The following is a 14,673-nucleotide window of genomic DNA, read 5'->3' on the forward strand; positions in this document are numbered from 1 at the left end:
TTAACTACATAAATATTTTTTTTATTAAGGAGGCTGGCCCAGAAACAGGTTTATTTTGGATCTTTATTAACAACTCTGGCAAGTGCATCCACAGATTACTGCACACTGCCGCTGGGGCACTGCTCAAAAGGAGGGTGCACCCAGCAGCGCCTCCCCATGGCAACAGAGGGATGCTGCTCATATGGAAAGAATTTTCAGCTGCTCATCTCCAATGCCTTAGTCTACACTTCCCCTCCATGCCCAGCAGCATCTCTACACCGTTGTCTGGTCGTTACTCTGATGGCCCTGGTGCCACCTCATCACCATAGTCTGCTGATCAGGACACTCCTATGCCTGACATCCAAGCAGGAAAATAAATGCTGAAATCCCTTTGAGAACTTCAGGTCAAAGCTTAAAACCTTCAACAGAACCAGTATCTCTCAATGTGATTTATTTAAAAAGGTCAGGTTTTAAATGTTAATATCCGTTTATTTTTTCAATGTTTTACTGTAAACTAAAACTCAAATTCACATATTAACATGCCAGAGCTCTTGGCTTTGTCTAGGCTTGTTTGACTGCAACTATATCTTTATTACCTTTGAATAACGTATTTTTATAAAGTAACTGCCTGAGAAAAATATTTACACGCATCAAGTGTAAACTTTCCTCACCTATCACCAAAGAAAGTCAAAGCCTAAGAATGAGATTTTGATAGACGGAGTCCCCAGTAATATCTGGTTAACGTTCCAGTGACAAAAGGCTGTGCGCATTACAAAGACTGCCCAGATGCTCCACAACGCCTTCGCTTTTAAAGAACTGGTCTGATAATACTGTACCATATTCAATCAAAAATCTAACAGTTGCGTAAGACTTTGATGCAGCCATGTCTTCCTAACTTTATACGTGATGCTTTTAAAGGTAGCTGTGCAAATACACACATTCATATTTTCATTTTGTTACAAATTCTGCATTAATTTCAGTCACAACTGATATTTTACATAATACTGCTCTGTACAATTAAAAACAATGTGTTGAACAAGCATTCATATCCACAGTGTACAATGTTAGTCAAGACCAGAAGAAATGGGCGGTTGCTTAGATCTTTCTTCCAATTCTTTATTTCTTCTTTGGAATGGCAAATATGAAAAACTATTTCATCCATTATATAAAATATTTAAAATCGAATTAGGGCAACGTAAATATCAATTTACAAAACTGACAAACTAAGTAACAGATTAGAATACTGAATGAATTTTAAAAAAATACACCTTAAAGTTATCGAAAGCCAAGCATGGTATGTACTGTTGAAATTGCAGTGTTTTTTTTGACAAGTGCAGTTTTATCATGTTGAGTATGAAAACACGCAAAAGCAACACACTGAAAAGTAGCTATTGTGACAATGAAAATATGGTTAAAATTGTATGCATGCCCCTTTTCAACATGTTCTGATGCACCAAATCACCTTGCAACACATTCACACTAAAATTAAAATCTTAAAGCTGGAATTACACAGCTCATTGATGGGTGAAAATCGTTATTTTCCAAGCTTTTTTGAGTTGTGGATAGAGGTTCGCTTAAATGGCATGGAAACATAAGAAAATAAACAGTGATGCAATGCTAGGTAACTGAAAGGAACAACATACTTTAACAGGACCACCAATTACAGCATGACTTTCGCAATATAAACTGGATAATAACAATTGCTGCTAAGTGTACATCATCACTTTGGAAGATATAGAAAGATACATTTAGGTACATGATGCTATATAGAAATAAAGGCCTCGTTGACTTCCAAGAATTCCTGAATATTTTGTTGCAATCTTTCTAAAGCGGTTTTGATATTTCTTGAAAATCCCAGATTGTGCTCTCATTTTATGTACTTCTTTGGCGTCGAAACGATTCTTGTCACTAGCCATCATGTATTCAACAGCTCCAGGAGAGCCCCTACAGCTCCAAAGTAGCCCTAAGACAAAGAAGCATTGCATTAGGCACACCAAGTACACTGCTGAAAGAGCACTAACGTGTTAAACATGGAACACGGGTAAGTTATTGTCAAGGGCCCTTGAGGAGAACCTAAATAAGGCATGATCTGGTACTTAACCTGGTGCCTATCCACCACAACTAGAACTCTGGCTCTGAACAGCGAGCACATGCAATCTAATGCGGACTAGAGCTCCCAGACAGAACAAAACGGGATACTTTGAACCAAAAGAGTTTACACAGCACAATTCTGTGGGTATTGTATTCTAACACGGAGGCAGCAATGCTCTCCGGAGGAAGCACTGCAGGTGCGCCAGAGGGTGAACAGGTTATTGTTATCCTGACAAAGACTACAGCCATGTCTGGACTGTGTGAGCCGCATCGTGTAAATGGCACTGAACTTCACACAAGGGTTTACCGCGTACTCCTGTCTACATCAGCGGCCACTGCGGCTTCTTAAGGGCGGGAAGAGTTAAAAATGTGGACAAATACCCAAGTGGCAGACTTTCATGTATCAATCAGCCACCAATCAGGTGGTCAGATATGGGGACAGCAAGGGCCAAAGCACAGAATCAGGAGCATACATATTGCTGTAAATGGAGGACACAAATGGCGTTTGCTCCACACGTTAGCTGTCCATCAGTCTACCGCTAGGTATCTCAGGCCTACACTTGGTAAACACAACAATCATTCTCATCCAGTGACAATTCTCCCTTACCACAAAAGAAAGAACATCTGTCAAACACAGCTATTCTAGTGTGGAAAAGAGAAAAAAGGTTGGGAAAAATCCACGAGTGAATTGAAAAACAATCCATGAAAAGTGGACAGTCCAGTCCAGCGTTGCCTCTGGAGAAGCTGCTCATTTGGGGGTCGCAGCTCACTGTGGAAACAAACAACCCAGCTCCCCGGGGGCGAATGGGACAGGGCAGGAGCTGGAATTATCAAGTGTAAGCAACACTTCACTTTCACTATAACTAGAACCTTATTATAGGAGTAGATTTGCCCTCTATTTTGATTGTTTTTTTAGTCAAATGGTTTAAACTGAAAGGAAAAAAAACTGATTGCTTCGTATGGGAATGTTTTGTTGAAATGATTTGCAAATTAGAACATATTTAAAGTATTTAGGAATCCCAGACTAGATTCCTCAATATAAATATCAGATAGTATTCTATGATGGACATTTTTTTATGTTTTATTATTGTGCAATAGCAGTCTTCTACCCTATTCCACTATGTGGAGGTATGTGATAAGGCTGAAAAAGGGGCTTGTAGAACCAGAAGCACTAAATTTGTTGGGTCAATAAGTCGTACAAACCAAAGCAGTTCCACGTTGTAGATTTAGACATCAACAAAAATATTCACAAGTGTTTACAAAGGTGTCACAGTCCTTCAAAGATTCACAGTACACTCGGACGCATAAACTGTTCAAAGTAAGTCCTAAGAGCGCGATATACTGGAAAACTTTGGTTACATTAAATCATCAATGAAGGTTCATTGTGGAGTACATCGGACTTAAGCAGTTCAACATCTAATAAAAAAGCCTTGCTCCACGAGTGCACACATACTACACACAAACTTACCTCATGTTCCAGAAAAAGGGCTTTTAACTGTCCCTTCGACCAATAGTCCAAAGCGTACGCCAGAAGCTTCATCGAGATGGTATTGATACGCAAGAAGTTACCAACAAACACCACCCGGTTTATGTTCTAAATAGTAGAAGAAAACGTAAGTCACAGTATTTTACCAAACTCTTTCAATAATGATAAAGTAGTACGTCTGATGTTTCATTAGGGTTATAATCATGGATCAAGCTTTACAACACCTGCCGCAACAACTAAAATTATGATAAACGTATGAACTATTCATAGAAAAACCATTAAGGGGGAGTTTTGCTACAATGACCTTTATAAAAGAAAAAAAAGATCCGACATCACTTCTTAACTGTTGGCTGACTGCGTAGGACGTACGCCAGATAACACTTAAGAGTGGCATGCACTATTCTAATGCTCGTACAGCGCACACCGAAGGGCTTGCACCTTTCTGTGTACCAGAGTTTTAATTTGCTCATCTCATGGGTCTGCATGCACACAGCTGTTAAACAGAGGCCATAACTCGTGTTACTTCAAAGGAGTATGAACTGCCCCACCTTTGGGCAAACTTCTGCGAGAATTGTAGGTGTCTGGTGAAGCGCAAAACCATCATCCAGCCTGGATCAGATTACGAGAGCAAGTGAACAAGGCTAAATCAGAAACCTCATCCAAACATTCAAGGACTGCAGATTTAAGCCCATCCCTTTTCACAGCCAATGACCTGTGCTCTTGTTCCAGCCATTAACATAGCATTGCTTATACTACAGGAAAATGAAGTTTAGAGAAAGACAGATGTAAGGCTAAGCATTAATGTAATGCTTCCATCTAATGACCTCTTGTTCTCAAAATCCTAGATAACCTGAGCATAATACTAACTCGGACATCACTGTCAAACATTGTCATGCATCTGAATACTTGATTTTCAGCCAGTCAGGCACCGACTAAAAAAGAGTGGACCACCATAAGACAAAAATAATACTAACATTTATAAATTATGTTGCAATATTAACTGGTCTATCTAGGTACTGTGCGCATTCAAAGTTAAAAAAAAAAAAAAAAAAAACACGAGTGCCTAACTCTATAGATTAACAAAGACTGAAATTATTTACTTTAGTAAAGCTCTTAGCCACTATCGTTGTCACTTAATATTGACTCGAAAGGGTGCCCGAGTCATGTGAAGAGATGCACAAACGAGCAATCTTTAACTGTCTAACAGAGGGACAAGTTGACATGGTGCCTTTTTCGTAGCATAATACTTTGTACTAGTTAGCAACCGAAATGTTGTCACCAATATCCCCAACAAGTGCTGTGGGAGTCTTTCATCCAGATAAAAGGAGACGTAACCCACTACAGAGCGGCATTTTCTTACAGTGAAATAAAAAATAAGTATAAGTAACTGTGGTAGAACAGCAGCATGTTGCATAATCCTAGACAAAGCCACCCAGCATCCTAAGGGGTGCCATTTTATCAGAAAACGCTAAAATCAATTAAAGTAGACAACCTTCTAAATAAAAAAAATAAAAAGACCATGGCCGCAGCAGTAAGGGCTCTCAGTAAATTAAGGTTCTGATGAGATCCAGCATGCTGCCTGCTTTTGTTAATGATGGTCAGCTCCAACTCTCAGCCAGGTCTACACAGACCTAAGAGTGAAACATATAAGAAGGCTGTGACGTGCAGGTCTCAGAAAGTGCTCTTTTTTTATCTTGAAAATGTCCCCAGACTCCCCCCCCCCCCCCCACACCTCTACCCAACAGCAGTTGTTACACCTCTATAAGCAAAACATGGGTCTATTTTTATTCAATTTGTAAGCTATAGTGGTTACTGGGACAAGCAAATTGCTTAAGATTTGGGGGATTTCTGATCCCAGTCTAGTAAGGAACCCTAATGTTGGACAGTCTGGTATGCAATGCTCAACAGTTCGGTATGCAATGTTCTATGCTCTTACATTGCATACGAAAGGTGCAGACGAGCGAGCTACCCTTCTTTCATAGCCCTGTACAATGCTGCTTGACATGAAACCTACAAGGCAGCACTGTAAAGAAGCTGAAAGCAAGGAGCGTGGTTAGACCATCCCAGCCACAAGCATGGGGTGCACCAGAGCAGTAATGAGTTTGGAAAAAGATACTGTTAGGCAGACCAGCAATGTACACCGTCAACACCCTAACTGTGGGGCTTTTAGAGACTTGTGTGATTATTGTAATAAACCCAAAACATACAGAAATACAACCAGGCTGGAAAGATTTAATGTGAACTAAACGCCACCTCACTTTCCAACCCTCCCAGGAAGCTATGGGGTTGAAAAACGTACAGCAACCAACAATTTCCGCATTTATTACACAAGATTTAAAAAAAGGCTCTGATGGAGTCCAAAAGGTTTGGTAAATTCAATGCCATTTCACCTATTCAAGTCTCTACTACACACTGCTTTTTCTAACTAACTCACCGCAGCACAAAATTAAATGCACATCTTGCAAGATCAGCGAAAAAACATCTAGGGACTAGTACTGCAGTTAGAACCTCTTTAAAGTTGTAAGGCTCACAAGGGTGATCCCCCACCTCGTTGAGCGCACACATCCTGGCGATGGAGCCAATGTTGTTCGTGATGGTGATCAGAGTGGCTCTGGCGAGGTCCTCCTTACTCACAGAATCTCTTTTCTCCTTGCTCATCATGTTCCCAAAGCTGAAGAAAAGAAATTATCAGATTAGAAAGGTTTGTTTTCGTAAAACGTCTCTGAATGTTAGAAGTAAACATGTTATTAAACAGGTCAGCAGAATGCTGCCTTGGGAAACCCGAAGTACCCACTGTTCACCCAAACTTAGTTTGGAAACATTGGCAGGCATGAGTGGTCATAAGAAAGAAGCCAGTCTGTGTTGTAATCATAATAATATCCCTAGGTTTTTTCTTACAGGTCTCATTTAGCTTCGAATTAACTTGGCTCCTTCCACCTTTTTTCATCCCATTAGTTCTACCACCAGTTGTTCCCTGCCCTGTAACACACCAGTGTTCTATCTGGCAGCCAAGGAAGTTTGCGATCTCTCGGAGAGGAACTGATGTTGTCAAGACTAAACCACTCCTCAACAGTGACTTGGGATTGTTATTTTATAGCAGTCTTCAATTAAGGAGTCAAGAAGCTTGCAAAAGGTTTCCATTCTAGAGACCATTGGAGGTTATCGACTGCTCCGTAAGAGATGAAGATTTTAAGGCAGACTAGGTGTAAACAAGACAGAATGGTAGTCTTTGGAGCAGTCAGCCACAAAAGGAGTAGGTTTGTCCCAAGAAAGATCCTGAACAATACAATGGAATTGTGCCATTGGTACTTAGACCTAAATACATTTGACCACACCGTTCCGAGACCGTGGTAAAATCTAAATTCAAAGAGTAGAGGCCCAAAATATTCCATCTATTCTATTAACACTGGGGCCAGCCGAAACAAGCATAGGGATGCTGTGATGCAGACTGTCTCACCATTCTGACAACCCGATCAAACCACAAATAGTGGCAGCAGAAATAACCAGCTAGACAAAAAGCTAGTTAAGGGGGCATTTCAAACTTACTACAAGAATCACTAGGAGAGAAGCAAGAAGAGTTTTCCAACTATGTTATTTAAATTTATATCTAGGCGCAACAGCTACCCAAAAGGGTTTCCCAGCGCCCGGCGGAAACGACAAAGATAAGGAAGTAAAACTTGCTGATTAAAAAGCCAGGTTTTAAGCGACTTACGAAAAAGTGTAACATTCATCTGTGTGCGAAGAGACAACAGAAGAGCATTCCACAGAACAGGGCCCAAATAGGAAAAAGAACGGCCACCCATTCGGGATAGTCTGATCTTTGGCACCTGAAATTTAGCCTGAGGAGTAGATCTGAGTACATGAAGGCAAGTAAAGATGGACTAGATTTTGCACATACAAGGGAGCCATGCCGTGTTTAATTCTGAACATATAGTTCAGAACTTTAAACCTAATCCGATTTTCAACTCTTAACCAGTGAAGGTCTCTCAAGGAGGCAGAGATAGAAGCTGTTCTAGGAGTTCGGCAGAGCATTCTGGCCGCGGAGTTGTGTACGGTCTGTAGCTTTTGTATCACATCTTTATTAGCTCCAAGGTAGAGGATGTTACCGTAGACCAGTCTAGCTGTAACAAGAGCCTGGACTACGGTTCTCTGAGTAGGGCTAGGAAGCATCCACACGATCTTCTCAGCCACTTCAGAATGGTGAAGCATGTTGCAGCAACCTTCATGGCTTGTTGACGCATAGATAGTGAGTCGTCCATAATAAAGCCAAGGTTGCGAACATGATGGGAAGGCTGCGGTACTGCACCCATTTCTGTGGGCCAATGTTGTGGACCCCAGAGCTCTTGGTCTTTCCCCAATACCAGAACCTCCGTTTTTTCACCATTCAGCTTGAGAAAATTGGCATGCATCCAAGCTGCCACTTTGCTCAGCCCAGCCCGAAGAGCAGAATGCTCTGAATTTTTTCCCCGCAGAAAGTGAGAAGATAATCTGAGTTTCTTCAGCGTAAGAAAATAACGACAACCCAGCTTCTTCGACGATCGTTGCCAGGGGTCTAACATAAATGTTAAACTACAATCAAAAATATCAGGGATCAGGCTGAGAACTACAAAGTAAAACAAACAGAAGGGCTTACTTCAGACAAGACAGATGTACATGTAGCTCATGCATCTCTGGCCCTATTAAACACTGGACTTTCAGACTGTAACCCAGCATCACACTTTCGAATGCCTTCACAGCACTGATATGTTAAGGCTGGGAAGTACTGAAAGTTTACACACCATTCTGCCACCAGCTCGCAAGCTCATGGAAGTTGCAGAACTACGTGTCAACGGGACAGAAAGACCTTGTCCGAGAGCACTCTAAGTGTACTAACTCACTCTTCAACAATCCAAATGAAAACAAAACGGTATTAGAGAAAATAGAAAGGTCTAAATGACAATTCCAAAATATATATTTTTTAAAGTGACATAGCTACAGCGCGTACATGATCTGGCCAGAATGCAAGTGGACAAAAACTTATGACAGAAATTTATAGGAAAGCATTACATTAGTTCCTAGTACAATGCAGCATTACATTGGAAAATTAAACAGTTTGCTGGAGCAAAGGCAAAGTGTATTTACAGCCCAGTAAAAGCGGAGATCGAATTAATTCTGTGCAGCAGTGTTATGTGCTTATACATGTCAGCATAGGCCACTGAAGTCCTCAAAGCGAACTAGGGAGGGATCTGGGTAAAGGAGGAGTCAGCGTAAATACTGATGACTGCCGATTCCCTGACAGCTTAGCTTGTACATGCCAGTAGCCTTCTGTAATAAAATACTTTACTTGTCTGCATGAAGTCACCACTTCTCCTTCAACATTTTCCAGAGCAGATGCCAGGTCTCTGACCTATGCCATCACACGTGCAAGCGCGCGCACACAGTCATCAACATACAAGGATCTACACAACCCACAAAACCCAAAGTAAACAAGCATTTACAATGCAATGGTCTCGGCATTGTTAAAGTTAGAGCTGTTGGCATTGCTCATGACATTATTCTTGTTTATGTTTTTGTTTTTAAAACATTTAAAGAAACGGCATTGTTATTTACAATGTCAACAGCTTAATCACTATCCAATGCGAGACCTATTGCATTTGCACCCACACATAGAGCAACCCACACACAAATAGAGCCACCCACAGAGCCAGCTACACACACAGTTACCCACACATAGACAGAGCCACCAATCAGCCGTGCGGATTTGTCCACTAAATGGACTATCCATACAAGTTAGTGTGGCAGAAATGTGTAATCACGCAAATTTCTTTTGCTCCCCCATCAGTAAAAGATTTTAATGGGTCGAACTCTCAGGCACACATACTACCGGAAAAATGGGCATGTTTAGGAACTTCTTCAATCCATTTATGCACTTACTCATACCCATTTTGGGGTAAAAAAAGAGTGTATGTAAGTGTAAGTGAAGGTCAAAGGGCGTGTGATTTCACATTCACTATTCTTGACATTTTGGTGAATTGACATCCATGGGTAGGAGACAGTCCCTGCTCACTGTTTCCGGCTTGCGCTCTCTACATGTCACACCACAGACGCAAACAGGCGCTTGGCTGTTTCCGGAGCAAGCAGCTCTTCGTGAGAAGGCCTGCTCATTATCCATGAGCTATGAGTGAATGAAGCATTAGGGCTGGGAAAATGAGAATGGTTTTACCCAAAGGACGGAATAGGAAGTGATCACAGAAATGTAATGTAAATTTGGCTCCCACCCACCTAGTAGTGCCCTTCAGTGCATTATCCCACAAACATAGTGGTGGCTTCCCATATTTGTCTGAGCAAGTAAGTTACACCCAAATGGATCGGTGTAAGTAGTGAAGGAAGTGCTCTATAAATCAGTTCGTTTTTACAGGATGATGCTTACTGAGGGATGTCATATACATGAAGCGTTTTTTTACTAGAGAAAATAAAACTAAAGAATATATATTAACATAGTCCCACAATTGTCCAAACTCTCCAGCACTGCAGTGTGTGCAGTGGCTATGGTGTGAGCACGAAGGGGCAGGAAATTGGGTGCAAGTAGCCTTCAAATGTGAATACCATGCATGTGCTTGAATTTGTTATTAGGTGTATATTATGTGTACATTGCATACGAGTCACAAGGGAATAGGTGTGAATAGATACAAACGGGCTAGCGTGATTTAAACAGTGTAGTTCATATGTCCAACTATATACTTTCATGTATACTTTCATTAATCACCCTAAAAATCCATTACAAAAAGCAGAGAACCAACCAATTTCAGAAATATTTAAGAATTTTTCATTTGCATTCTTCAGAGAAACTCAGGGAAATTACGACCGAGGACTCTACCGCTTCATCTACTGAGGTGCAAGAAGAAAACAACGAACGGGACAGAGAAAAGAATACTTCAGAGGAAGAAAAAAACAGCGCTGAGGAGAGAGAGCCCCCTGAGCATGACGTCACCCCCGAAGAGGAAGAAGACGAGAACAGAGAGGCAATGGAAAGCAATGAAATTGGTGACCAGGAGGAAGCGCCGCGAGATTAGGGCATAGACAACCACATCACTGACGACATCAACGCGGATGACGTCTCCGAGGAGAAGCATCGGGAGGAGGACACCCATGAAAGCCAGGAGCTCGAGGAAGAGAAAGAGCGTGTGACCAAAAAGCATCACGAAGACCAGGAAGAATATGCCAGCGATGACCACGAGGAACCAAGTGCCTCGGAAGGAGAGAGTCTCGCAGAATCAAAAACCAGAGCCAGCCAGGAAGACATGGAAGACGAAACCCAGAGCAAAACTGGTGCGTATCTCAGAGCATATTCTTACCCTGTGCAAGACGTGTTTTCTTTTCTGGAAAAAGTCAGATAGGAATATAGAAAACCCACAGTTGTCAGTGTATAAACTTAACGACATCCGTATCCTGCACAATCCATTCAAACCTGAGTTTTCATGCGAAATCTATAACTCATTGTCAAGAATTGAATATTTTTGTGTAACGTGGTTCTGTAAGGACGTAAGAGCCACAGCAGGCAGATTGTAACAAGCACACCACCGCCTTTCTCCGAGGCGAAGCAGAAATGCCTCGGAGAAACGCAGCGGCGGTTTCAGATTCGGGGGCGTGGCTAAAAAGTGGAAAGAACAGCAAGGAACACGCCCCTGAAACTGAAAAAGACGGAGCCTATTGGGAGGGACGGCTCTCTCCTCCAATGGCTGGCCTCCGTTTAGGAAGCCAGCCAATGGAGGAGAGGCAAAAAGAGAGGCGGGCTAAGGAGCCACTCTCAGAAACATTAAATCTCTGACTTCCGGTTCTGCCTTCGGCAGACCGGACGGTCCTCGACCTAAAAAGTATCCTCTCTCAATAAGGACTCCCACCATGAATTCCACACTAGCACACCAAACCAACTCATACCATAACACATGCTTCAAACTTCGCCCAGCTCACAGACAGCACTGCTCTTTTTTTCATTCTTTCCTACACACAATTCCACAGACCTCTGCTTCTTTATGTGAAGCAATCGCATCTCTAGCCAAGCGGACACTTTTTTTCTCCAACATTCCAAACATTCGTCCTCGTACCTGGCTCTTATCACTTGCTTGACAAGACGCTGACAAATAACCTCACCACTCACACACCAGCATTGGCTTGCATCACACAAACTTCCAGGCCACCTTTCTTCGGTTCCAAAGTAACATTATTTACTCTACCAGAAGCGTGTACTGGCTGTATGTCAACGCCAAGTAGTAACACCTTGATCAATCGTACTCAACACATTCATGGATGTAAAATCCTCATGTCAAACGTCCTGTAGCTCTTAACACGCCCCTCATCTTTCAAAACATCACCCGCATCATGATGTACTCCTATGGTTTGATACCCACGATAACTAGTACACGCTCAGCTTTGACACGTTTCCTTCTCTTCAAAGGCTTAATTGGACCATATCTGGTAACATTGTTGACAAGAATGTCCCCTGCATAGTAAACAGATGTGTACTCCTGCCCCAAGAGAAACTATTACACAGACTTTGAGGCCCAACTAACACGCTTGTGTGCAGGGAGGCATTGGCTTGTCCATGGTAAAGCCGACCTCCAGAACCGGTTGAGGACACCTGAGGGGGAACAGCAAGCATTCACTTTCAGCAGCACAGGGCTAGGGACCAGTTTTTTTGGCTAACGGAAAACAGAGTTTTTTTTACTTCCTGTATCGGGGGGCGGGAGGGGGTGATGGTGAAGAGGAGTATGGACTACTGGTCCCACTAGAGTCTAAGTGAGATGTGAGTAGGAGTGCTGGGACCAGTGGGATACATTTTGAAACTCCCATGGTTTAGCATGAAACGATGGAGGGTGGATACATTTTCACCATACAGTGGAACTGTATTGCTTGCAATCCTGACACCATGACAATAAAGTGAGGGAAAATTGAACAAGAGCTACCCTTTGAAATTCTACTAGGACATTTTATCAGGGTATTGCTTAATAAGTCTTCCTGAGCACTACCATTCATGGAGGAGGAACAATAAGCAGGATCTGTTAAAGATAAAGATGTTTTTAGCCAGGAAATAATGCTGGGGGTCTACTTAGTGCTTAAAGCCAAACTGCCTGACCGAAAAGAGAAAAAAAAAAGAGCATAGACCTATAGGAAAACAGACTATCCAGAGGACAAACCCAGCCACATTATCAGGGTGTGGAGCACCCAGAAAAAGCTAACTCATTGGGCGCAATCCCAATGCTGACCCAAGTTGTGTGAGCCACAACAAGAGTGCCATCCGGCACCCTTGCTGCATGCCTGAGAAACTGGTGTTGCCACTTCCTGATGTGTAGCTTATCCTGCAAGAGTAATCTTTGCTGCTGTAGAGGTGGACCTGACCCACAGCTCAGAAACCTTGATTGACAAACACTCATTCATCGACCACGCCTGCTGCAATGCTCTTCCCAGCAGCCAATGCGATGCGGATGCACACAGTACTATTGATGCCAAAGATGATGTTGCTGCAATCCGAACAAGCTCACTATCCAGCACCACACCAAACCACATCTCTGCTGAGCAGATAAGGTCCTCAGATCAAAAGACAGACTGGACTGCAAAGAGAAACCTCTTAGGAGATAACATTGGCTAGTGTGAACTCTGTTTCAAGAACGAATTCAATTGTCCTAAAAATTATCCAATGTGGGAAAAGCTTAGTGAACCCACACCTGTAACTTATCTTCACCAATGATCGTAGTTCAGCTAAGTCACCTTAGATATTGTGGAAGCACCGTAATATGGCAAAGGTTACGGTGGCGACTAGATAAACCAACACTGAACTGCTCAGTATTAGGTTTTGATGTGACATTAAAGTACTTTCTTGTTGCAAAGATAAACAGTAGACTAAAAAGTGATAGAGTTCTCAGTCTATGTGCCCGGTCTACCTTCTTGAGAAAGCAAACACAAAGACGATAGATGGAGTGCTGAAGCTTTTCAGACACTCAACCCCAGTTAGAGATCTGGGTTGAATCTATAATCGTTCTTTAGCTCACTTCGCCACCCAGGTCCTAGAGACTGATTTGCATATGTCTGGGTCCAAACTGGGGTGGCATAGTGAGCAAAAGACGGATGGATTAAACTCAGATCTGTAACTGGGGGAAAGAGGTTAAAGTTTCAAGGAATAACAGTCAATGTATTCCAATAGAGAAAAATGAAGTTGACGGTTTGCAGGCAAGTACTGGTTTGTAGGAGTTGGTATTCTGAGGTTAGAACCAGGGTTCCCCCAGGGTCAAGGATGAACTCTTGAAACACCCTCAGCCTCTCTAGGGCGGCTGGGTGCAGAGTGTGGAGGCTCAATGTTATCCAGTGGGGGATAGGGGGCTGCTCACAAGCAGGCCACAAGGTTGTGGGAGCAAAGCTCCTGGTGTTAGGCTCAGGGCAAAGGGAGATTCAGAGTTAAAATACAAGGTGCACCTGCAGCGGCGGATGGGTGCAGGGTGCAATTTTTGCGTCGGGTCCCCTGTTTACAATTAGAGTTGCAGGTTTTGGATTTTGGTTGAAGGCACGGTCCAGGAAAACCTCCGGGAGGAACCAACAGCTGGGCAGGTAAGTTTGAGGGCTCTGGGACATTGGTGCATCTTGGGTTCTCTCCCGGGTGCAGGGCGGCAGGATGCAGGGGTGTCTTGAGGTCGGATTTCACCTTACTAGGTCACTTGCAGTTGGGGGGGGGGGGGGTTGGAGGGTCGTCTCCGTGCAGAGGCTGCAGGCGACATAGGGGAGTCCTGGAGGGAGGGGTCAACCCATGGTGGACTAGGACTCTGGAGCACTGAGGGACCTCGCTGGGACAGGTGGGCCACACAGATTCGGGCCGCAAGCGTCAGGTGCAGTGGTGGTTCCAGGCATCAGGTTTCTTTGTCCTCAGCAGGCTCGGAGTCTTTTTTGGCTGTTTCTTTTTAACAGAGCTGCTGTTCACAGCAGATCCAGTCTTTGATAAAGGTAGTCAGTCCTCCCAGGAATTCTGGAGGTCACTGGCTGCAGGACAAGGTGACACTTGGCGCAGGATCTCTGGAAACTGCAGACGGGACAGTAGGGCTGGGGCCAAGTCAGTTCTCTGCAGTCTCCTCTGCTGGGCGTCTGCTTTCGTC

The 14,673-nt window shown here is 43.1% G+C and overlaps 1 protein-coding gene across 1 annotated transcript in view; it reads right to left on the minus strand.

Moving 5' to 3' along the window:
• Positions 1–1,081: 1,081 nt before the first annotated feature.
• Positions 1,082–14,673, minus strand: part of LOC146863249 (pantothenate kinase 3-like) — a 58,654-nt gene continuing 45,062 nt past the window's right edge. The window contains exons 5-7 of the mRNA XM_085642673.1: positions 6,104–6,227; positions 3,539–3,664; positions 1,082–1,942 (exon numbers count right to left, since the gene is read on the minus strand). Coding sequence (XP_085498799.1) covers positions 1,895–1,942; positions 3,539–3,664; positions 6,104–6,227 — 298 coding nt within the window. The 3' untranslated portion in view covers positions 1,082–1,894. The remainder of the gene's footprint in view (positions 1,943–3,538; positions 3,665–6,103; positions 6,228–14,673) is intronic.

Source organism: Triturus cristatus, chromosome 2_2 (assembly GCF_964204655.1).
Source record: "Triturus cristatus chromosome 2_2, aTriCri1.1, whole genome shotgun sequence".
Taxonomy (NCBI): Eukaryota; Metazoa; Chordata; class Amphibia; order Caudata; family Salamandridae; genus Triturus; species Triturus cristatus.